This window comes from Pelophylax lessonae, assembly GCF_965119305.1.
Source record: "Pelophylax lessonae genome assembly, chromosome: 3".
Taxonomy (NCBI): Eukaryota; Metazoa; Chordata; class Amphibia; order Anura; family Ranidae; genus Pelophylax; species Pelophylax lessonae.
Genome location: NC_138770.1, coordinates 389,564,011 through 389,588,821, shown reverse-complemented (window position 1 = coordinate 389,588,821; position 24,811 = coordinate 389,564,011). Strand labels below are relative to the sequence as shown.

The following is a 24,811-nucleotide window of genomic DNA, read 5'->3' as shown; positions in this document are numbered from 1 at the left end:
GCAAAATAATTTTCCCCAAGTTTTTTTTTTTGCACGTGGTGGCAGTGGTTGTAAAGCCAGAAAGTTTTTTACTTTAACCACTTGCCCTCCGGAAAATTTACACCCCACTGCATTACTTTAACAGACAATTGCGTGGTCGTGCGGCACTGTACCCAAATAAAATTGATGTCCTTTTTTCCAACAAATAGAGCTTTCTTTTGGTGGTATTTGATCACCTGTGTGTTTTTTTATTTTTTCTATAAACAAAAAAAAGGCTGACAATTTTGAAAAAAAAAAACTATATTTTTTACTTTCTGCTATAAAACACAACATCCAATAAAATTCAAATTTCTTCGTTAATTTTGGTCAATAAGTATTCTGCTATATAGTTTTGGTAAACAAAAATCCCAATAAGTGTATATTGATTGGTTTGCACAAAAGTTATAGCATCTACAAACTATGGAATTTTTATTTTTATTTTTTACTAGTTATGGCGGTGACCAGCGACTGCGATATTGTGGCGAACAAACCGGACACTAACTGACACTTTTCACACTTTTTGGGGACCAGTGACACTAATACAGTGATCATTGCTAAAAAATACGCACTGTCACTGTACTAATGACACAGGCTGGGAAGGGTTAACATCAGGGGCAATCAAAGGGTTAAATGTGTTCCTAGCCAATGCTTGTGTACTGTGGGGGAGGTGCTTTTACTAAGGGAGGGTATAAATCCGTGTCCATGCTTTTCAGGAACACAGGATCAGTGCCTTCCCTACTGACAGAACAGTCAGTGAACAGTGATGTACACAATGGCATGTCGCCGTTCTGCCTCTGTACTGAACAATCAGTTTGTGCTGGCGGGCACCAATTCCATGGTACCTGACGCTGGGCTCCCGCTGTGTGTGATCATAGTAGGAGCGAGCCACCGGCGGCGCGCATGCACGCCCTAGACCCGGAAGTGTCAGATCACCTACTAGGTATGTGATCTGGCACAGAGTGGCTGCCTTGTTACAGTAAATCTATGGTAGGCGGTCTGCAAGTGGTTAATGTTTTCTCTGCATTAAGGAAAAAAAACTTCTAATATAGCTTCCCCGAGCCCCCCTAAATACATACCTGAACCCAATCTCGATCCAGCCCTTCTCACTGGGCAGGGAGGCAGCAGCTAAAGCTATTGGCTTCTGCTGCTGTCAGGCAAGAGCTGGGGGAGGGACGGGGCTGTGGTGTGTGTGTGTCAATAGACACACACATAGCCTGACTCAGGATTGAGCCTGGCTCAGACTTGATATGGGGGCACATGGAAGGGAGGAGGAGTCAGAAGTGCCAGCGAGGGACTCCAGAAGAGGAGATTTGAGGCTGCTCTGTGCAAAAGCATTGAACAAAGCAGGTAAGTATGATGTGTTTATTTATTTATTTTTAAACCTGCATTTAGCATTACTTTGAATATTCTTTGAAAAGGGAAATTTCACCATGTGACAGAAGGATAATACCAAGACGGACCTGGGCACTTGTGCGCCCACTCTAAGCAGTCTAGAAATTGCGTTGATTAATAGTAACTTGTATTACAGCAATACAGTGACTCTCCCTACTTTGTTGTAATACCTATGAATTATTCTGCAAGAAAGTCAATAAAGTTTAAAGTAAAACTAGGCAAAACTTTTTTTTTTTCATTTTGAATAGAGTAGGGGAGGGTTCTAACTCCTGCCAGTTTGGGGCACTAGAGGGACATAGGTTGAGAACAGTTTATTTATTTTTTTTTTTTTTACAGGACAGAGGTCAGCTTAAGTGCCAGTTCACATATATGCAGTGCAGGAACCCTGCAAATCCACTGCGGCTTCCCGCATTGCATTTAACTCGCAGGTTGTTCACACTGCCATATGCGAATCGCTGGGGGTGTCAATACAAAGTTAACGACACCCCCCGATCAGATTGCATATCGCAATGGGAACTGTCAGTTCAGACATGAATCAGATCACATAGGTGTGAACACCCATATGATCCGATTCTGGTGCGGATCAAAAAAAGGGTCCTGTGCAACTTTGGTCCGAATGCGATGCAAATTCAGCCATACAATCTGTATGGCTGAATTTGCAACGCGCAGACATCGCATGGGATTTGCAGAGCAGTGCGCTCCGAATCACATGCAATGTCTGACATCGCATATGTGTGAACTGGCACTTAACCATTTAAGCCCCGGAAGATTTTACCCCCTTCCTGACCAGGGGGTATTTTGCGATTCGGCACTGCGTGACTTTAACGGACAATTGCGCGGTCGTGCGACGCTGTACCTAAATGAATTTGACGTCCTTTTTTTTCCCACAAACAGAGCTTTCTTTTGGTGGTATTTGATCACCTGTGTGATTTTTTGATCATGCGCTATAAACAAAAAAAAAAAAAAACAATATTTTTCACATTTTTTTTATATGAAATTCCCCCAAAAAATTTAAAAATCAAACTTTTTTAACATTTTAGGCCAATTTTTTTTTTTACCATATGTTTGGTAAAAAAAATCGCAAAAAGCGTATTTTGATTTCGGTTTGCGCAAAAGTTACGTTTACTAACAAAGGGAAAGATTTTTGTCATTTTTGTTGTTTTCTTTTAACGCGTAATGGCGGCGATCTGCGATTTCTTTTGCGGGACTGCAACATTGCGGCGGACAGATCGGACCCTTCACTGACATTTTTGACACTTTTGGGGTTACCAGTGACATTACTACAGTAATCAGTGCTATAGATATGCACTGTTACTGTAATAATGACACTGGCAGTGAAGGGGTTAACTTTATTGGAGAGGGAGGGGTTAAGTGTGTCCCTAGGGGCCTGTTTCTAACTGTGATTGGCTGTGGCTACATGTGTAAGAACAGTGATCAACGGTCCTACATAGTAGAACCGTTTGATCACCATTTTTACACAGGGAAGAATGACAGGCGGCTTTGTTTACATTACCTGCCTGCCTTTCTTTCGGTGTAACAGAAAATCGCGCACAGGGGGGTCTGTGACCGCGCGGGAGCGGGAGCGCGCCTCCGGCGGCGCGCACTCGCTCCCAAAACCCTTACAGGCTAGCGACGTAGAACTAACGTCGCTTTGCCTGTGAGGGGCTGACCGCTGCAGTAAATCGCAAGTCGTGCGGCGGTCGGCAAGTGGTTAAGGTATTAAAGTGGAACCACATTGAATCTGAGTGCCACAAACCAAAAACTCAATTTAATTCATTTGTATCATTCAAAGCAGACTCACCCATCCATCCATGTCTCCATGCTTTATTTTGCTGAGAAATGACTTTGAAAAACACCTCGTAGCATTTCTGGTCATGGTCATCTTTGAGTATGCTGCATGGTCACACTTCGGCTGTCAGTCCAGACTGGAGCAGTGTAGTGGGGAGGGCAGCTCACCATTCCTCATACTTCCCCTCCCTGCCTGAGACACAGCATAGTTGCAGGTCCATCCCTGTAAGAGGAGTGGTGGATACTCCAAAGTTGTTGTGGAAGGAGGTTTCCTTATTGATGATAAACATGGTAGTATATCCAGTACCTTTGTGGATTTCTTTATGATCATAAGCCTTATAGGACTTACCTGTAGTGGATAGTATTATGGAGTCAGTGAGTTTTTTAGAGTGTTGTCGGGTGATCACTGGAACACTTTGATGAAGACTTTTGCACAACTTGAAGATTTATTTGCACAGCACAATAGCACTTTATGGTGTTTATTATTCACTAATAAGAAACTATTACAAAGCATAGACACTTTATAAAGGATTGTTTTTTTTCTGAAAAAGCATTATATTGGATAGTTGCTTTGCAGAGTACTACCTGCATAGGCACTGGGATTGTTATAAACACAATATATCTTTTGTTTTAATAGTGGTTTAAGGAAAGAGAGCAGGTCAGCACTGTATAGTTTGGAGTGTTGTTACCTCTTGAGTAAGGGCAAATGATTCATGTAGCATTTACTTCCTGGAATCCATATGCCTTTGGCTCAGGCATGAAGGCAGGAGGATGTGCTTAGCTGAAAAAGCCTCTCCTTCCCTCCTGAAAACTCCTGAGAATTATTATCATTTGCCTAGGCCTGTAAACCAGGAAGTAACTAAAGAAATGTAAAAAAAAATGAAAACAAGTAAATATGATATTTGTTCTTATATATTTACTAATGCTAGCAGCAAAAGGATTATAAATAGTCAATGTTGATTACAAGAGTTAAGTTCTGCTTTAATGGCACACAGCATACAGTGAAAAATCTCTAACCTGCAGAAAACTGAAATCTATGTGGTAGATTGTTTGATAACCGTTTGTACTGCATTCTTTTTTACACATCCCTGTGTTTCCGTAGCTTTAATAAAGTGGTTGTGAAGACTAAAGCTTTTTTACCCTAATGCTTTCTCTGCATTAACCATTTCATGCCGGCTGTACGCATATATGTGACCTCTCGGAGGGTGGGCCTTAACGATGAGAGGCCACATATATGTGTATCAAAATGTAAACAATGCTGTGCCCAGAGCACGCACCCTGCTGGCTGCCAGCACAGGTACCGGCGGGTAACGGAAGGCTCCTGATTGCTACTTGCGATCGGAAGCTTTCCAATCATGTGACTGCTGTGACAGCCAATGACGACAGTCTTATGATTGAAATGCTAGCCTTCACATCCCAGCACCTGAAATCTCTTAAAGGGCCAGGAGGTGTCCGCGCTAAGGGGTTAAGGTAAAAAGATATATGTTCAGCTCCCCCTAGCCCCTAAATACTTATTTGAGTTTGATCTCGATCTAGCGCTATGCCTAAGAGCAGCGGCACTGTTCTCTCTCTTTCTCCTCACCGGACATGGAGGCAGCAGTGGGAGCTATTGGCTTTTGCTGCTATCAATGAAATCCAGTGGGGAGGGAGCAGGGGGTGAGGCTGATCTGCACTGTGTGTGTCAATAGATGCACACAGTGTGGCTTGGGATCGAGTCCACACGTGTGCCAGCATAGAAAGCTGCAAAAGGCTGTAAAAGTTGGCACTGATTGGAGGACTGGTCTAAATAAATTCTTGATGGTGTGTGTTGCACTATGTCACTTGCCTGACGAAGGGGCCCTGCGTGGTTCTGAAACCTTGCTGTATGACCTTGTGAATAAAGCTTTGGACCCTTCTGAGGAATCCTTGGTGTGCTGATGACATTTCTCCATTCAGATTGTCTGTGGTTTCAAGCCGGTGGACATTACAGCACCCAGCATTATTACAGCCATTATTATGTATGTGTGCATGGGGAATATTGCGCTTGGCCCAGCATAGAAAGTGGCTTCCTATGAGAAGAGTAGGAGCCGAGAGTGGAGGACCTGAGAAGAGGAGAATTGGGGCCGACATGACTTGTTATTAAAAAAAATAACTTTACAATCACTTTAAATAGGCCTGATGCTGTTGGGGAGACATCATTTTCTGGATGGGGGATGCCGACTAAATTTTTGACTTTGTCTTAGTAAAGCAAACATGTATATGGCAGGCTTATGTTTTATTGGTATGATTGGTTAAGTCAAAGTGCGATTCTGTTTTAGCTGATCAAGAAGTGTACTGCCTGGTAAAATAACCAATGTAACTGAGGGTTATACATTTTGGTTGCCTTCACACCTAAGTGTTACTGTAATGAACATTAAGGCTCCAGTCACATATAGGCGTTTCAGATCTCGGTGGTAAAATCGCGCCTCATTTGGGGTGCCATTGCAAGACACGGGAATCGCTCGGGCGCCCCGCGACTTGCAATGGTTCGGAATTGCGGGCAGAATCGTGGCAATTCTGCCCATGATCCGAAATGCCTATATGTGAATGGAGCCTTATGGCAAGCTACTGTATAGGCACAGGCTATGAGTGTATTTCCTTTAACAATCGCTTTTTATTTAAAGGGTGAACGCAGGAATTCGCAAATGTGCCTGAATACACAAAAATCTGTATAATTGTTTTACTGCATTTAAGATTAATAAAGGGTTTACTAACTTTCTGAAAACAGGGGTGTGTTAGCAAATCATTTTAATAATGGAAACAAATTTAAAAATACTTTAGGTATCTTATAAATGTCAAATGTAGTAAATTTATTGTACAGTTTTGTTCCTGCCAAAGCTTTAAATCAGCTGCTATTATTCTAAAATAAACATTACAAGCGTACTACTTACCTTGCCATAAGTGTAAGTGAATTTGGCAGAATTTCACAAGCTTCTAATAGAGCAGTAAAATAATTAAAGCATTAAAGATTTATGATATTTTTGTGGAATGCAAAGACAAGTAGATTTGATAACACTCGTTGGGGGAAAAAACAACTCTAGTTTCCATAAACATATCCCGGTATGTATTCATGTGCAGTTTCCTAACAGTCTTCTCTTCTCTAGGGTTATCATTTTATATTTTATTTTCTTACTTGGCACACTTTATTTTTTTATTGTACATAAACGTTCTTACCACACTCACCCACAAGCCAGTTAAAGTGTATGCAAAAGCAAAATCTTTTTATTTTAAACATGCTTGGTATTATGTCTCACTTGCAGTTTTCTTAGGAAAAGTGTTTTGTTTCAGTTTGTTACCTAGTGATCCTGTCAGTAATGCAACTATTGCAGCCCGACAACACTAAGCCACTGTCTCACAATTAGCAGCAGTGTTGTCATCCTGCCATGTGCACTTCTTCAGTTAGCCATTGGGCTGCTTATTTGACTGATATCATTTTACAGCAAATGCTTTTGAAACCTTTTGCTCAAAAGCTTATAAGCTTAATTCAGGGCTCGACAAATCCCAGGCGCCAGGTCACCATGGCAACTAGAAACTGCATCCTGGCTCCTGATCTTTTGTCAGCCCATTCACTGTCGGCACTAGGTATGAGCAATTAGTGATTCTGCATTAAAGGGTAGTGGGAACACGTTTGTACGCCCACCCGCCTGCGGTCTCACCGGCTCCCTTACATGCCCATCACTGGGTCCCGGCCAATGATTCATGGCCAGGACCCGTGTGATCATCTGAGTGAGTGACAGGATCTGTGTTAACAACACAGATCTCTCTACTGACAGCGGGATGTGCCAATTTTTGTCTCCCAGCAAAGCAGGGAGACAAAAACCAGCACATCCCTTAGTAAAACAGTACACAGTGCAATTACATTACACTCACTAGGCACACATTTAAAGTGAAACTAAAGTCTTGTTTTTTGCCTAAAAAATAACTACCATGCTATACTTACCTGCTCTGTGTAGTGGGTTTGTACAGAGCAGCCCAGATCATTCTCTTCTCGGGTCCCTCTTTGGCTCTTCTGGCTCTTCCCTCCTAACAAGTGCCCCCACAGCAAGAAGCTTGCTATGGGGGGACCCGAGCCAAGCTGCAGCTCCGTGTGACCATTCAGACACGGAGCTCCAGCTAGGCCCCCCTCCTCTCTTTCCTCATTGGCTCACTGCCAATGGCACTCCATTGCTGTCTCAGCCAATGAGGAGGAGAGTCCTGGGCAGCCAATAAACTCCTCTTGCAACATCGCTAGATAGAGATGGGGCTCAGGTAAGTATTAGGGGGGCTGCTGCACAGAGAAGGTTTTTTTATCTTAATGCATAGAATGCAATAAAATAAAAAACCTTCTTCCTTTACAATCACTTTAACCCTTTGATTGCCCCAGATGTTAACCCCTTCCTACCCAGCTACATTTTTTTAGCACTGTTCACTGTATTAGTGTCACTGGTGATGTCAGTGTCAGTAAGCCAGTGTCAGAATTCCCGCCATACTATCCCAGTCCCGCTATAAGTTACTGATTGCTGCCATTACTGGTATATAAAAAAAGTTGGCTTCTGTGATCAACTGTGATCAAGTGTGAAGTCTATTTGGCCCTGGGAATTGCAGTGGAAGATGTAGTGTGTACCTGGCCCAGCTGCCGATCCATCGAACCTTGGCTTCCTATACGCTATTATTGACCTCTCTATAACTTGAGGGTCAATTTTATTTGGTAAGCAGGATTGTCCCTTTCCTCACGGTGGTGACGAGTGCACATCTTTACAGCGGTCAGTGTGGAGATCTTTCCAAGCATCAGTGTCCTCTCATATTCATGGATTTTATACTGTCTTGTAACAGGACTTTGTTTTTCTAGTTGGCGCTGCACCCTTTGTTATAAACTGATTCTAGGGTCTGTGTCCACAGGATTTGGTCTTATGTCAATGGCATTAGTTTGACATCAGTTTGAGATGCTTCTGAGATCATTCAGAATTCACTGATGGGTGTATTTGATGTGCAGTTGACCTCCTTTGGATTCTAACCCACTTCACGCAGGTTTTACATTCCCGAAACAAGTAAAGTAATGCAAAACCCTTTGAAGAAAGCAAAAGTCAGCTCACAAAGGTCCCTAAAGATGCTATTTCTGATCACTTAGAATTAAATGCTTTTTTCAAATGTTAAGTCATTGATTCCTATGGAGACCTTCCACATCCAATCCTGCCAAGTCACTCAAGTCCTTGTCCAATACAGTGGAAATTAGAATTAGAAAAAGTTCTGATAATAATGGTAGATGAATGCCAACACATGGCTGGTGAATGTGTAATGCTTCCACCACTTTAAATAAAAATGTCCTTTAATTTAATATTTTAGCATTGGTAAGGAATTTAAAGCTAGTACATAGCTTCTTGCTGTGACTCTTCCTGTCAACCTGTTTTACTGCTGTTTTGCTCCTCATGATTTTTCTGTATAGAGTTAAGCCCAATCACTTGTGAAAAAAAATATACTTGAAAGCTCTGACAAATCATCTGCGATGACTGCAGCTTCCGTGACACCTCCACGTGCATGTTCAAGTCATTATCTGCTGGGGATGATGCTGTATTATATTTGTAATCCCATTTTGTCTATCCGGAATCGTCTGCCCTCTCTGTCAGAGGACAGCCACATACAGCAACAAAAGAGCATGTTGCAATGGATACCCATTACCCCTGGCCTGGAGATCATTACTTATTAATACTACTTTTATGCTCTTAAAATAGACTGCTGTTTACTTGAGAGTGGAGTCTATCTCCTGTCTGAACTTTCTTGAATTCGCCAAGGGTTATGAATCCACAGGAAATTTACATAACAGAGCCAGCCAGCATTAGCTTGTATCATCATCTTCTAGAAAAGGAAATATTATCTGCTGAGTCTGGGGTACAAAGGATTAAAATGAGCTAAATATAAATTGGTTATGGATTATGATGTTATTGGTATTAGGCATTCTGGTTGGTTGCTATGAGTCACTGCAGTTTACTTTCTATTAGGTGTCTGTAATACAATAGTTGAAAGTATGGTTTGTTCCTGAGAAAGAGATTTGAGGTTTCAGCAGGAAAAGTGCAAGTTGCATTTACAGGATGCTAAAATGGTTTGTTTCTGTTGACTAAGTTTAAAAAAAAATATACAGGATAGTTTTGTTGAATATATGGATCAATAAGGCATGAATCACATCTCTAGGTTTGTCATGTGACCATAAAAGCCACGGTAAGTGTTTTCTTGTCTCCCCCCTCTTTCCTAAAGCGTTTGTTAAAAAAAACAGATCCTGTTCCCTTAAAGCATGATATAGAGCACAGTGCTTGTGCTGTATATTTGGTCCCTTGTAGCACCTAAAAAACCTGGCTGATCCTGCCAGTTTCTACCCTCCTCTCTGTACACTGACCACAGTGTATCATGGCTGCTGAGCCCTGACACCGTGGTCAGTGTTCGTGTCTCCGTCGTCCGCAGCTATCTGCAGCTCTCCTGTGTCTCCCTCTGTCCTCCCCCCCCCCCCCACCTGTCAGCTCTCCAACCCCGCTCTGCTCCCCTCCCAGCTGCTACAAAACTATGTGATCTTTACACCATCCCCTCTGTTAGATTACAAACTGTATCCTGGTGCCTGTGCTTTATTAAAAAAACAGATTTCTACCTGTTTTCACGGCGCCGTTCGGCCATCACATGACTCCCGTCTCTCTCCTCCTTTCCTCCCCGCCTCCCCAGCTGATGTTAGAGGAAGTTCTTGGCCCCACCCCCTGGAGATGTCGGAGAGGGAGAGAAGAAAGCCAGGAATCATGTGAGCGCTGATAGGAGCTGTGAAAACAGGTAGAAATCTGCTTTTTTTTTTTTTAAATAATGCAGGGGCACTAGGATACAGTTTATAATCTAACAGAGGGGATGATGTAAAGATCCCATAGTGGCTTAACAACCGCTTTAATTGACTTAAGGAGGAACTTTTTCTCCAGTACAGTATGTGAGATTGTAAATGAGACATTTTCAGGTTTATTCAGCATGGTAAAATACAGTAATCTGTGGCAACCGAAATAATTCATCTCTTCCTCATCTAAATACAATATACTTAATATGATTGGTTGCATTGTACTTTTGCACTTTCTACGTCAGCTTTACTTTTTACGTTTTATTATAAATGACTGGCAATATTGTGTTGTATTTATTAAATAAGCCTATGTGATTAAGGCCCCTTTCACACGGCTCCGTTCCGTCGATGGAGCTGTGCTGCTCAGTGGGGGATCGATCCGCTCTGTGTGCAGAGACGGAGGTGTCAGATCCCCGCTCTCCTCTATGGAGGAATCGGATGAGAACGGACCGCCTGTCCGTTCTCATCCCATCCGATCCGTCAGACGTATGGAAAATAGGGTTTCCATCTGTCTGGATTTGACAGACAGGATCGAATCGGAAGTCAGCGGACATGTCTCCGCTGACATCCGATGCCCCAAGAGATGCATGGGGCATCCGTTCAGATCCGCCTGAAAAACTGACAGGCAGAACTGAACAGTCTGCAAGTGTGAAAGGGGCCTAATAAAGCAGAGGCTAAAAAAAATAATGCACTAGCAAAAAAAAAAAAAATACATTGTAAAAAAAAAAAAAGAAGAATTCCCCTTAGTGCATTTTATAATGTGTGCCTTCCTGAGCTAAATGTTGCTTGTTGAATGTAATAAACTGTGCTAGCTTACAACAAATACTCTTTCATATACTCAGGCTTTGCAGTTGAAATGACAACAACCGTACTTACATTACATAATAGAAAGAATTTATACAGAACCTTTGGACCTGTTCCTTTTGAATATATTATGCTGTTAATAGTCATATTTCTTATTCACAAAAGTAATTTCTCCTGTGGTACAGTAGCTGTCATTTCCATTCCTTTACCCTACTTATGCACAGCCGGATGCAAATTTCTTTAGTAGAATTTGGCAAACAGTATTGTGGCTATAAAAAAGATATTTCTTTATTGTCCATTGAGGTACACAGGAAGATAGTAAATCTTATACAATTGGGATTTTGCAGCTGCCTTCAGAAGATGGACACTGACAAACAGAAAAAAAGGCCAGACCCTGTAGAATCCCACCCATAGCCACCCCCTAACCATCATACTTCAGTTTTTTATAGTGTCGTTGGAGGTTGAATGCTTTTTCCCCAGCTCTTAGGAAAACTCTATCTAAATTGTTTACTGTTTTTTTTTTCTATACCTTTGAACATTCTCAGTACTTTGTAGATGTTTTTTTTCTCTTAAGAAAAAACTTGTTACTTGAGGCGGTCCCTACAGAGATGCTTTCCAGATTAGCATTTCCAATAGATTTTGGAGGCTGTACATGGATTCCGCTGAACCGAAGATTAATCAACCTCTGGTGTGGCTCAGAGTCTGAAGATACATATGAGCGAGTAGGTCTCTGAAGGTGGCAAGGCCAGCCTGGAATGTAGTTTTCGGGTACCAGACTTCACCTGTGGTGCTTTTTTAGACCTTTGACTTTGTTTAGCCTCGGGAGGGCTTTCTGGGTCCACAGCTGTGGCATGGCCTTTGGTGTGACATGGTCTCTGAAAATTTATTCTGTAGGTAGGCTTGTGGATGGGGCATGATCAACTGAAATGTGATCTTTAAGGCAGTTATCCAGTTTCAGAGCAGTGGTACAGTCTTCGGTGTAACCCAGTCTCTGATGGCTGGTGTCTCTCAGCCTCTGATGTCTGTAAGCCTCTGGATGTGGCAATAATATCCTGGTGTATGTCTTTTAAACACTAAGCTCTGCATTGTGGTCCTTTTAACATTTTGTGTACCAAGCTAGTTTATCACAGAGTGCTTTCTATGACCAGAGCAGTTACACAACTTCTGGTGACCAGTCTGAACACTTGCCTTCTGAGTAAATCTCTGAAAGTGATTGTAAAGTCTCCTTTTTTTTCCTATAAAAATAATATACATGTTATAATTACCTGCTCTGTTGCAGTGGATTTGCACAGAGCAGCCCAGATCCACCAGATCCCTCTTTTGTGATCCTGGTCCCTCCCTCCTTTTCAGTGTCCCCACAGCAAGCAGCTTGCTATGGAGTGCCCAAGCTAAGTCACAGCTCCCTGTGTTCATTCAGACACGGAGCCCCCTCTCTTCTCTTATTGGCTAGCTGACTTTTATTGACAGCAGCGGGAGTCCATGGTGCCACTACTGTGTCTCAGCCAATCAGGAAGAAGAATCTCGGAGGGCTGAGACACTCCTGGACATTGCTGGACAGAGAGGGATCTCAGGTAAGTATTTGGGGGCTGAGGCGGCTGCTGCACACAGAAGGCTTTTTATTTTAATGCATAGAATGCATTAGGATATAAAAACCTTCTGCTGTACAAATCCTTTAATATTGTAATATGAGCCTATTAAGCAATCTTCCAGCACTGGGCTCCTTTTAGTTTCAGAGTCTTGGCTCAACCCTTGTTGTGATCCAGTCTCTGAAACTCTTGCAGAATGGACTCGACTCTGCCTTATGTCACATTTGTCTGTTCACTGCTTTTATTATTTTGCAGAGTACTAGCCAGTTTCAGAGTTGTAGCACCGCCAGGCTCTCCTAATGCATTTATTGATTAAGGCCAGCCAGGGCGCAGCAAAGGAACAGCATCAAAATTGTAACTATTATTCTGGCTTTTTTTTCTATAAATACTACCTTTTTACTGAGGTAACATGTTTAGACTGAGGGACCTTAGTGCCAATTCCATTTGCTAGAGACAGTGCTGTGCGTGCTCTGCACTCCTTTATTCAGAAGGAAGCATTTTCTCTCTGCTTTCACTCTTTGAAATGCATTGTGGATCCTCTTTTTTCTATCGGATTGCCTCATTATCAGCTTCTATAGTGCTGTGTCTATGTCTTAATTGATCACATACTTAAAAAATGACTCCTCTAACATAGAACAGGATCCTCAAGTTTTCAACTTGTTGAGCAACTGGTTGAAGCCCTCCATAGTTGCAATGACCTTTTAGAACCATCTAAGTTGGTGCTTCGCATGACAGTAATGATGTTCATATGGGTAAGGCACTTTGGCTACATGCCTGAGATGTGGAGGATATGTTTAAAAAATGCATAAGGCATCTTTTTTTGGACATATACTGTACATAACAGTGGCATGTCTAAACCTCCTTATTCTCACTCTGCACACCTGTTTCAACAGAGAAGTACCCCAGTCTTCAGCTGATACAGCTATAATATCTTGTAGGTGATTAAATCTTACATAGAAAACTGGCTACAGGGGTGCCTCCAAAGGGTGGTGATAAAAAAGTGTATCAAGTAGTAGAAAAAAAGTGTACTCAGACTGGTCTGGAGTGGTAAGTGGGGTACCCCAAGACTCTGTCCTGGGACAAATTCTCTTTAGTTTATTTATAAATGATATAGAGGATGGGATAAATAGCTCAATCTTAGTGTTTGCCGATGACACAAAAACGAGTAGGGCAATAACATCACAGCAGGATATAGAAACTTTACAAGAGGGTTTAAATAAATAAATGGAGTGGGCAACTAGATGGCAAATGAGGTTTAACTAAAGTAAAATGTAAAGTAATGCACTTGGAGGTTAAAAATATAAATGCAAGTTACTCACTAGGGGGAGAAGCTCTGGGGGATTCCAGGATAGAGAAGGATCTGGGCGTCCTAGTAGCTGATAGACTGAGCAATAGCATGCAATGCCAAGCTGCTGCAAGTAAAGCCAGCAGAATATTAGTATCCATTAACCACTTCCCGCCCGCCCTATAGCAGATTGACGGCGGGAATGTGGTTGTATTATCCTGACCGGACGTCATATGACGTCGGCAGGATAATACAGCTCTGCGCGCCCCCCGGGCGATCGGTGATGCGAGGTGTCAGCCTGACACCCTGCATCTCCGATCTCGGTAAAGAGCCTCTGACGTAGGCTCTTTACCATGTGATCAGTCGTGTCCAATCACGGCTGGTCACATAGTAAACAGGAACAGCCGTTGATCGGCTTTTCCTTAGTTCGTGCCTGACAGGCACGAGTAAAGGAGCGCCGATCGGCGGCTCCCCTGACAGGGGGGGGGGGTCGGCACTGGTAATCAGATCATTGCATTGCATTGCATCAGAGCATTAAGTGCAGACCCTCGGGGGGGGATGCAACTAGAACCACCAGGGATGCCCACCCATGACCCCAGGGATGCCCACCTATGACCCCAGGGATGCCCACTATGGCCACCAGGGATGGCAATCAGGGCTCAGGGAGCCCCCCATTGCCCTCCCCATCAGTGCTGCCCGCCAGTGCCCTCCCTATCAGTGCTGCCCACCAGTACCCATCATTGCCATCTTTCAGTGTCGCCCACCAGTGCCCATTATTGCCCACCAGTGCCGCCTATCAGTGCCCATCAGTGCCGATCAGTGCCACCCATCAGTGCCCACCAGTGCCGCCTATCAGTGCCCATTAGTGCCCATCAGTGCCACCTATCAGTGCCCGTCAGTGCCACCTATCAGTGCCCATCAATGCCACCTATCAGTGCCCAGCAGTGCTGCCTATCAGTGCCCACCAATGCTGCATATCTGTGCTACCTATCAGTGCCACATATCAGTGTCGCCTATCAGTGCCACCCCATCAGTGCCACTCCATCAGTGCCTCCTCATCAGTGCCTGTCAGTGCAGTCTCATCAGTGCTCATCAGTGCAGGAAAAAACATATTTATTTACAAAATTGTATAACATAAACAAAAAAACTTTTTTTTTTTCCAAACTTTTCGGTCTTTTTTTATTTGTTTAGCAAAAAGGAAAAAACCCAGAGGTGATCAAATACCACCAAAAGAAAGCTCTATTTGTGCGGGGAAAATGACATAAATTTGGTGTAGGTACAGTGTTGCATGACCGCGCAATTGTCATTCAAAATGCAACAGCGCTAAAAGGGGAAAATTGGCCTGAGCAGGAAGGGGGTGAAAGTGCCCGGTATTGAAGTGGTTAACCACTTAAGCCCCGGAGGATTTGGCTGCTAAAGGACCAGGGGTTTTTTTGCGATTTTTTACTGCGTGACTTTAACGGACAATTGCGCGGTCGTGCGACGCTGTACCTAAACGAATTTGACGTCCTTTTTTTCCCACAAACAGTGCTTTCTTTTGGTGGTATTTGATCACCTGTGCGATTTTTTGATCACGCGCTATAAACAAAAAAAGAGCGTAAATTTTGCAAAAATAACAATATTTTTCACATTTTTTTATATGAAATTCCCCAAAAAAAAAAGTAAAAATCAAAATTTTTTAACATTTTTCGGCCAATTTGTTTTATGCTACCTATGTTTGGTAAAAAAAATCGCAAAAAGCGTATTTTGATTGGTTTGCGCAAAAGTTATCGCGTTTACTAACAAAGAGAAAGATTTTTGTCATTTTTGGTGTTTTTTTTTTTAACGCGTAATGGCGGCGATCTGCGATTTTTTTTTCGGTACTGCGACATTGCGGCGGACAGATCGGACCCTTGACTGACATTTTTGACACTTTTGGGGTTACCAGTGACATTACTGCAGTAATCAGTGCTATACATATGCACTGTTACTGCAAAAATGACACTGGCAGGGAAGGGGTTAACTTTATTGGGAAGGGAGGGGTTAAGTGTGTCCTAGGGGCGTGCTTTCTACTGTGTAGGGACATTGCTATTGGTGTAAAAGCAAAGATCAACCGTTCTACATAGTAGAACGGTCAGATCTTTACTTTTACACAGGGAGAACTGACAGGCAGCTTGTTTACACAAGCTGCTCTGTCTTTCTCCCTTCACAGGAGCGATCGTAGTGTGGCCGGCGGACATCGAGTCCGCCGGTCACACGCACTGACTTGCCTGTGAACGAGCCGCGGCGGGCGCGCGCCTCGGCGGGCGCGCGCCCGCTCGCTATAGGCTCGCAAGTCAGTGACAGGCGAGTGACGTACCGATACGTCACTCTGCCTGGCCGGGGCTGACCGCCGCAGTATATAGTCGTGCGGCGGTCGGCAACCGGTTAAAAAGAGGATTTTCTCAAGAGATAAAAATGGTAATTCTGCCACTTTATAAAACTCTGGTTCAGCCACATCTGGAGTTATTCATCCAGTTATGGTCACCAATCCTCAGGAAGGATGTGCTGGACCTGAAGAGAGTCTAGAGAAAGGCAACAAAATGAATATAGGGGCTGGAGAACCTCAATCACAATAACCTCAATCACAATAAACTATTACAAGCACTAAATTTATTCTCCCTGGAGAAGAGAGACTTGAGAGGAGATATGTTAGCAATATACAAATACCTCAGTGGTGATCCCAGTGTAGGTAGGAAACTATTCAGTCCCAGGGAGTATAAGAGGACACAGGGCCACACGATGAGACTGGAAGAGAAGAAGGAGGAGAAGCTGCGTAGGGTTGTTTTGTACTCTCTTCCACATTTGGTGGTGTCAGCAGGAAGTAGTAATAGTTTTAAAAGACTCTTGAACGTTCATCTTAGCGGACACAATATAAAGGGATATGGGAAATGATTATCTACACAAACACACACCCACGCAGTTTGAACTGGATGAACTATTGTCTTTATTTGGCCTTACCAACTATGTAACTATGCAAGTCGTTCTCCAAAGTAAATTGTATATATTGTAGCCATAAGCTTTCTATTAGCGGTATACCCCCATTTTTACCTTTGGGTTATTGTTTCCTCATTCTGTTTGATCGCTGGGAAGTTTCTTCCTTTCAGTTTGAATCATCAGGCTTAAACTACAGCTCCCTTTGTCCTGTCTCCTTTAAGAGGGCCTTACTGACTAATAAGGTTGTCAAACGTCAGTTTCCTGAATATTGAACTGATTGCATTCAGTTCCCAGAAGATTTTGGGATTCTGCTACAGCACTGACTAATAAGTCTATGCAAGTGTTCTTTGATCCCCCTGAAAATTTGCCAGTGCCTTGGATCCTGGTAGTTCCTGTTACACCATCAGATTCTCTGTAATCTTTAAGTATAGCAAGTTATATCTTGAGCTGGAGAATCTGGATTTTGTTAAATATATTTCTCTCTTGGTTCGGTTCTATGAAACACACAGCTTCCAAAATCTTAAGGCAATATTTATATAATTCTGTATTATATGCTGACACCCTCTTCACTTTAGGTGCCTTTCCTTATTAGTAGCAATGTTCTCCCCCTTTTTCATCTTGTCTTGTTCAGCTGTTCATTCCTTGGAATATTCTGACCAATAAATGACAGTTGCTCACCCCTCAGATGGAGTGTCTATGGACAACCCAGTTATCTAAGATGTATATTTTCCTCTGTGCCTCAATGAACGATAAAAAAAAAAAAAAAAAGATTTTTGTACTTACCATACATTTTTTTTTTTTCTTGAAGTCCATTGAGGTTATACTGCAGGCTGCCCTTCAATCTTTTTGTTGGCCACCTACTGAAGGCAGCTGCAGGTAACCCAGTTGTCTGAGGATTATCTACTTTCTGTGTAAAAAAAACTGTTGTTGTAGTGTCCACACCTAAAGAATGGTTACCTGACTTTTCTTATTTCGGCAGCATTATATAACTGCAGACATTTTTTTCAAAGGTTTAATGCTAGCCGGATAGGAGCAATACCAAACCAACAGACATGAAGGCATGTTGCTGTAGAATACATGTAATGGCACATTAGGATTAGGAATACGTTTAAAATGTATGTTTGTGCACATGAGTATTTCCACATGTTTCTTTCAGGTTTAGCTTTATTTATTTATTTATTTTTATTGTTTTAAATGCATTTATTAAACATTATGGATTTTTTTTTCAAGTTAAGAGCCGGTCCACACTGCCGCGACTTGTCAGGCGACTTGTCAGCCTGACAAGTCGCGCTCCCTCGCGGTCCATTGACCGCTACAGGACCCGTTCTAATAGGAGCGACACAAGTCGCTCCGACTTAGAAAAAGGGTCCTGTACTACTTCGGGGCGACCTCGGAGCGATTTGCATAGGCTTCCATTATGTGAAGTCCATGCAAGTCGCTCCGAAGTCATGGTGCATGGTAATGCACAAGTCGTGTCGGTTTTGTCGCACCAGCAACTTAGCAGCAAATATTTGTAGCAGCTACAAATCTTTCTGCTTATTTCCTTTGGATATAAAGTAGTTCTCTATAAAATGCCACATCCAGTTAATTGTATGCAAAAAACTGGCAGAACCCCAGCTCTGCCTTTCGTAAGGCGGACTTTACTGGCACCACCAAGAGACCAAATAGTAAAAAAAATGTGTAAATTTTATTAATCAATACTTATTTTTAAGAAAAAGACAAAACACATATGCTGTATCGACATATAGAAAATATTTCCACAATAAACATATGACAAGAACATCACAATATACAGAATATAAAAGCAGCGAAACAGGACATGTGAAAAAGACTGGAACAAAGGACACTTGCTCCTGGTAGGGAGACAGGGATGATCCTATATCCCCCACTTGATTACCATGAGGTGACCCCGTTCCAGTGACAGAAAGTTGATACAGGCAATGGGTTGACACGTTTCGCAGACCTTGGCTTTATCAAGACCAGGCTGTAGATCAGTCTTTGTTTAAATTTGTCATTTGAGAACACGTGCATGGGGCAAATTTCACAGACCCACCGGGGGAGCCATTATCATCATGGATATCAACCAGATAATTTCCTGAATAACATATTTTTACAACTGCCACCCTGAATTTTCTGTGTTCAACAAGGCGGGGGGGGGGGGGGGGGGGGCTGCTAGACGGGTGTGTATGAGGTCAAAAAAATATATTGCAATCTAGGGACCACCTGTATTGGGGTCAACCTGCCATAGGCGCTCATCTATGAGCATCCCATCCAAAGGGATACAGAGATGCAACCAAAGAAATATATATCTCCTGTGCTGATACACCCTCTTTCAGGAAAAATGTATCATCCATGCATGTCCTGTTGCAGCTGCACCCTATTTCCTTTGGAGTTTTGTAGCTGGCTACAGAGTTGCTGCTGTAGCTTCTTACAATCCTGCTATATGCAACTACAAGTTGCTGGTGTGCCTTGATCACCACCAGCTGCATTAGATAATATTAGCTACTGAACCAGAGAAAGAAGAGACAGAGGGGATATGATAGAAACTTTTAAATACATAAAGGGAATCAACTCGGTAAAGGAGGAGAGCATATTTAAAAGAAGAAAAACTACCACAAGAGGACACAGTTTTAAATTAGAGGGGCAAAGGTTTAAAAGTAATATGAGGAAGTATTACTTTACTGAGAGAGTAGTGGATGCATGGAATAACCTTCCTGCAGAAGTGGTAGCTGCAAATACAGTGAAGGAGTTTAAGCATGCATGGGATAGGCATAAGGCTATCCTTCATATAAGATAGGGCCAGGGACTATTCATAGGATTCAGATATATTGGGCAGACTAGATGGGCCAAATGGTTCTTATCTGCCGACACATTCTTTGTTTCTATGTTTCTATTTTGTAGCTAGCTATAAGTACTGCAAAAAAGTTAATAGCTCAGTGACAAAGCCACAAATCACTGGAATCACTGCAAAAAAAAAAAAAAAATGTGTTAGAGAGAAAATCTGTATCTGTAAAAAATGACTCAAGTAACAAGTACCTAAGGCTGCCTAAAGATGGATAGATATCGGTCTTAAAACAAAGGTTATTTGGCAGCATGATACAATACTCACAAGTACTCCTTGCATATTCAGTTTTAAAAAATAATAGCTTAAAGAAAAAGATTTGCTTGTGTATATTGCCGAAATAAGTGTTTGCGTTTTTAGCCAAATTCCTAAGCATCTTCTAATGTTTTCCTGTTTCTTTTTTTTTTTTTCCTAAGGCAGTGCTCTTCATACTGGCATATTGTGAATTTGTATCAGTACAAGTACTGTCCGAGGTGGGGATGGTACCACAGACAACAGCAAGATGGCCAATTCTGTTACTTCACTAATGCTCACACAACTTTTTGGAAAAATGAACAGAAAAAACATGTCAAGCTACCAACTTAACAATAGATTGAATATAAAATGGCAGCATTTCACAATTTAGAAAAAATGGGAGGAGCACAGCATACGTGGTTGACCTGAAGGAAAGAAACAATGCTATCCTGATGTAGAAGCCATCTTGATCAAGCCAGCCATGGGTGAAAATGTGAGTTTTTGGGAAAGCCTTGTGAACGGACATCCTGTGTGTCCGGAGTGGAAGCAAGAGGCCGAGGGATCCATTTACCACCTGGCCAGTGTTCTGTTTGTGTTGGGTTGTATGGGCGGAAGTGGTTTCTTTGGACTTCTATATGTGTACTCCTTCTTTGCCTTGAGTTTTCTCTGCACCTGTATATGGGCCTGGCTGGATGTCTGTGCTGCGGATGTTTTCTCCTGGAACTTCATCCTTCTTGTGATCTGTATTGTGCAGATCATTCATCTTGCCTACCAGCTGAGAAGCGTCACCTTTGACAAAGAATTCCAAGAAGTGTACAATGCAATCTTTCAACCCCTGGGGATCTCACTAACTGTATTCCGGAAGATTATTTCATACTGTAATGCAGAGGTGGTCACGCTGGAAAGGGAGCATTGTTATGCAGTTCAAGGCAAAACTCCCATTGATAAACTTTCAATGCTTGTGTCTGGAAGGTTGGTGTCATAGTTTAATATATCTATATATACATATGTAGATGTATGTAAATACTCCCGATCAAGCCAGTGGCAGCTTAGCTTATAAAAAGCTTTTTGTTTTGTAAAATACTTTTTATTTGAATTTTACAATAAAGTTGTACACAACAGTATAGAACCGCAGTAGCGAAAACAAAAAAAGAGGAAAAATAAATAAATAATTCCGATATAATAAAAAAGAAGAGACAAAACATTTGGCCTGTCAAACATGCAAACTTCAAGAACCTCCAGCAGGACGAAAGCAGATGCCAAACCCAGAGGGGAGATCCCCCCTCCCCCCCCCATACCATATTTATTAGAACATTCCTGACGATTAGTGAGTTCCCCCATCCTCCCCCATCAGGATTATCAAAGGCTTTTACATTTTTAATCTACATGTATGGGTAAAATAAAAAAAAATAAATAAAAAACATGTGCAGCATATCTCTGTATGCAATGAATGCACATTTTACCTATATTTTGTCTGTTTGAGAATACCTATTGGTCCTGCCACAAATCCAGCAAACTTCTAGCTTTCTGTAGCAAATTGAAAGTGCTACCTAAATACATAGTAGCATTGTCAGCCTTGCCCGTTGTATTTCCCGCTGGACAGCATAACTACATGATGACATCACCATTCTCCTTTCATCATTTACATTTTCAGTAATACTTAGTACAGGGGAGTGCTGATAAAATAAATAGGAAGGGATTATCGAGATGAGGAGGGGGGTTTGTTCTGTAGTCCAGTAGAAGAAAACATAGACAGGGCCGACAACAATGCTTGGGATTGCAGTCCAGCAGGGGTAGTGTTGTCATCTCACTTCAGGCATTTAGGGACGCCCTGAATAACTGTACTTGAAGCATTTTTAAAGAGACAAAATGTACTGAATACTGGTTTTGTTTTTTTGCCCAGACATAAACCTTGAAGAACACATGGCCCTGTTTCAAACTAACTTTTTATAAAAGGGAATACTGCTCTGTTTTTTTGGAATGGGGAGGGGGCTTTGGAGGTGCAGATAATGTAGAAATATTCCTCACTAATTCTCAAATTCTCCTCTCACCACTTACGTATGAAATCCACCTACCTCTGATTGTAGTAAGCAGTGATCCCAAAGAATGGTATGGGTATTTTCCAAACCAGTGGCGGCTGGTGCTCAAAATTTTTTTTTGGGGGGGCGCAAACAGAAAAATTTAATAGGCATTGCTTTGCGGCAAAAGACGCTGTAAAAAATTGTGTGACTTTGAGGTCGCAAAAGTGTGAAAGGGGCCTTCAGTAATTAAGGTATAGTGTGCCCCCTTTCAATGCAGAGTGACCAGCGCACCCCCTTTCAATACAGAGTGACCAGCATGCCCCCTTTCAATGCAGAGAGACCAGCGTGCCCCCTTTTCAATGCAGAGAGACCAGCGTTCCCCCTTTCAATGCACAGAGACCAGCGTGCCACCTTTCAATGCACAGTGACCAGCGTGCCCCCTTCAATACAGTGATCAGCGTACATGCCCCCTTCAATGCAGAGATCAGCGTACGTGCCCCCTTCAATGCAGTGACCAGCATACATTCCCCCAATGCAGAGACCAGCATACATGCCCCCTTCAATGCAGTGACCAGCATACATTCCCCCAATGCAGAGATCAGCGTGCGTGCCCCCTTCAATGCAGTGACCAGCATACATTCCCCCAAATCAGAGACCAGCATACATGCCCCCTTCAATGCAGTGACCAGCATACATTCCCCCAATGCAGAGATCAGCGTGCGTGCCCCCTTCAATGCAGTGACCAGTATACATTCCCCCAAATCAGAGACCAGCATACATGCCCCCTTCAATGCAGTGACCAGCATACATTCCCCCAATGCAGAAATCAGCGCGCGTGCCCCCTTCAATGCAGTGACCAGCATACATTCCCCCAATGCAGAGATCAGCAAGCGTGTCCCCTTCAATGCAGTGACCAGCATACATTCCCCCAATGCAGGGATCAGCGTGCGTGCCCCCTTACTTACCTGGAGCAGCAGCAGCGGCGGGCGGCTTCTCCTCAGTCCCGGCGGCGTGTCTCCTCCAGTCCTCCTGCTCCCGCCTCCTCCTCGGCCAATGGCGTGGGGTTTGCCTTGCGGCCAATCAGGAAGCGCGTATCAGACGCGCTTCCTGATTGGCCAGGAGGAGGATCGGTGTGACAATAGCGAATTTTCATTCGCTTTTGTCACACAATGGGTGGGCTCGGGTGCACTGCTCTGCGCCCCGGCTCAACCCTTTGCATCACCCTATTAGAGCCTCTGGCTCTAATCAGGCGATTTAAAAAAAAAAAAAAAACATTTAGCTACATGCGTCCGGCGCCTCTGCATGCAGATTAGGGGCCGGACCCATGGATGCCCCCTCAATACACTGGCCACCACTGTTCCAAACCTTGGCAGAAGCCATAGGAGGACATTGTATAAGCATAAGCTTTTCTGATATTTATGATACCCTGCTTTGGCTGGTTACATTTGAATCTCATCTTATATGTACTATTTATTTGTGCGCTTTAGCATTTTTGTATATTGTTTGGTTTTGATATTTCAGAAGAATATACAGTACCTCACAAAAGTGAGTACACCCCTCACATTTTTGTAAATATTTTTTATATCTTTTCATGTGACAACACTGAAGAAATGACCCTTTGCTATAATGTAAAATAGTGAATGTACAGCTTGTATAACAGTGTAAATTTGCTACCCCCTCAACACACAGTCATTAATGTCTAAACTGCTGGCAACAAAAGTGAGTACACCCCTAAGTGAAAATATCCATTTTCCCTCCCCGATGTCATGTGACTCATTAGTGTTACAAGGTCTCAGGTGTGAATGGGGAGCAGGTGTGTTAAATTTGGTGTTATCGCTCCCACTCTCTCATACTGGTCACTGGAAGTTCAACATGGCACCTCATGGCAAAGAACTCTCTGAGGATCTGAAAAAAACAATTATTGCTCTACATAATGATGGCCTAGGCTATAGGAAGATTTCCAAGACCCTGAAACTGAGCTGCAGCACGGTGGCCAAGATCATTCAGCGGTTTACCAGGACAGGTTTCCCTCAGAACAGGCCTTGCCATGGTCGACCAAAGAAGTTAAGTGCACATGCTCAGCGTCATATCCACAGGTTGTCTTTTGGAAAATAGACGTATGAGTGCAGTCAGCATTGCTGCAAAGGTTGAAAGAGTGGGGGGGTCAGCCTGTCAGTGCTCAGACCATTCACCGCACACTGCATCAAATTGGTCGGCATAGCTCTCATCCCAGAAGGAAGCCTCTTCTAAAGATGATGCACAAGAAAGCCCACAAACAGATTGTTGAAGACAAGCAGACTAAGGACATGGATTATTGGAACCATGTTCTGTGGTCTGATGAGATCAAGATAAACTTATTTGGTTCAGATGGTGTCAAGTGTGTGTGGCGGCAACTAGGTGAGGAGTACGAAGACAAGTGTGTCTTGCCTACAGTCAAGCATGGTGGTGGGAGTATCATGGTCTGGGGCTGCATGAGTGCTGCCGACACTGGGGAGCTACAGTTCATTGAGGGAACATGTTAAATGCCAACATGTAGTGTGACATACTGAAGCAGAGCATGATCTCCTCCCTTTGGAGACTGGGCCACAGGGCAGTATTCCAACATGATAACGACCCCAAACACACCTCCAAGATGACCACTGCCTTGCTAAAGAAGCTGAGGGTAAAGGTGATGGACTGGCCAAGCATGTCTCCAGACCTAAACCCTAATGAGCATTTGTGGGGCATCCTCAAATGGAAGGTAGAGGAGTGCAAGGTCTCTAACATCCACCAGCTCTGTGATGTCGTCATGGAGGAGTGGAAGAGGACTCCAGTGACAACCTGTGAAGCTCTGGTGAACTTCATGCCCAAGAGGGTTAAGGCAGTGCTGGAAAATAATTATGGCCACACAAAATATTGACACTTTGGGCCCAATTTGGGAAATTTCACTTAGGGGTGTATTCACTTTTGTTGCCAGCAGTTTAGACATTAATGGCTGTGTGTTGAGTTATTTTCAGGGGACAGAAAATTGACACTGTTATACAAGCTGTA

The 24,811-nt window shown here is 42.9% G+C and overlaps 2 protein-coding genes across 5 annotated transcripts in view; both read left to right on the top strand.

The window, feature by feature from the left end:
• Positions 1-24,811, top strand: part of POPDC1 (popeye domain cAMP effector 1) — a 333,254-nt gene that overhangs the window by 61,714 nt on the left and 246,729 nt on the right. The window lies entirely within an intron of this gene.
• The window catches only part of POPDC3 (popeye domain cAMP effector 3), a 115,829-nt gene that overhangs the window by 61,740 nt on the left and 29,278 nt on the right, over positions 1-24,811 (top strand). For both annotated transcript variants that reach the window (XM_082249692.1, XM_082249693.1), the window contains exon 2: positions 19,943-20,732. In XM_082249692.1, the coding sequence (XP_082105818.1) occupies positions 20,242-20,732 (491 nt within the window). In that variant the 5' untranslated portion in view covers positions 19,943-20,241. The remainder of the gene's footprint in view (positions 1-19,942; positions 20,733-24,811) is intronic.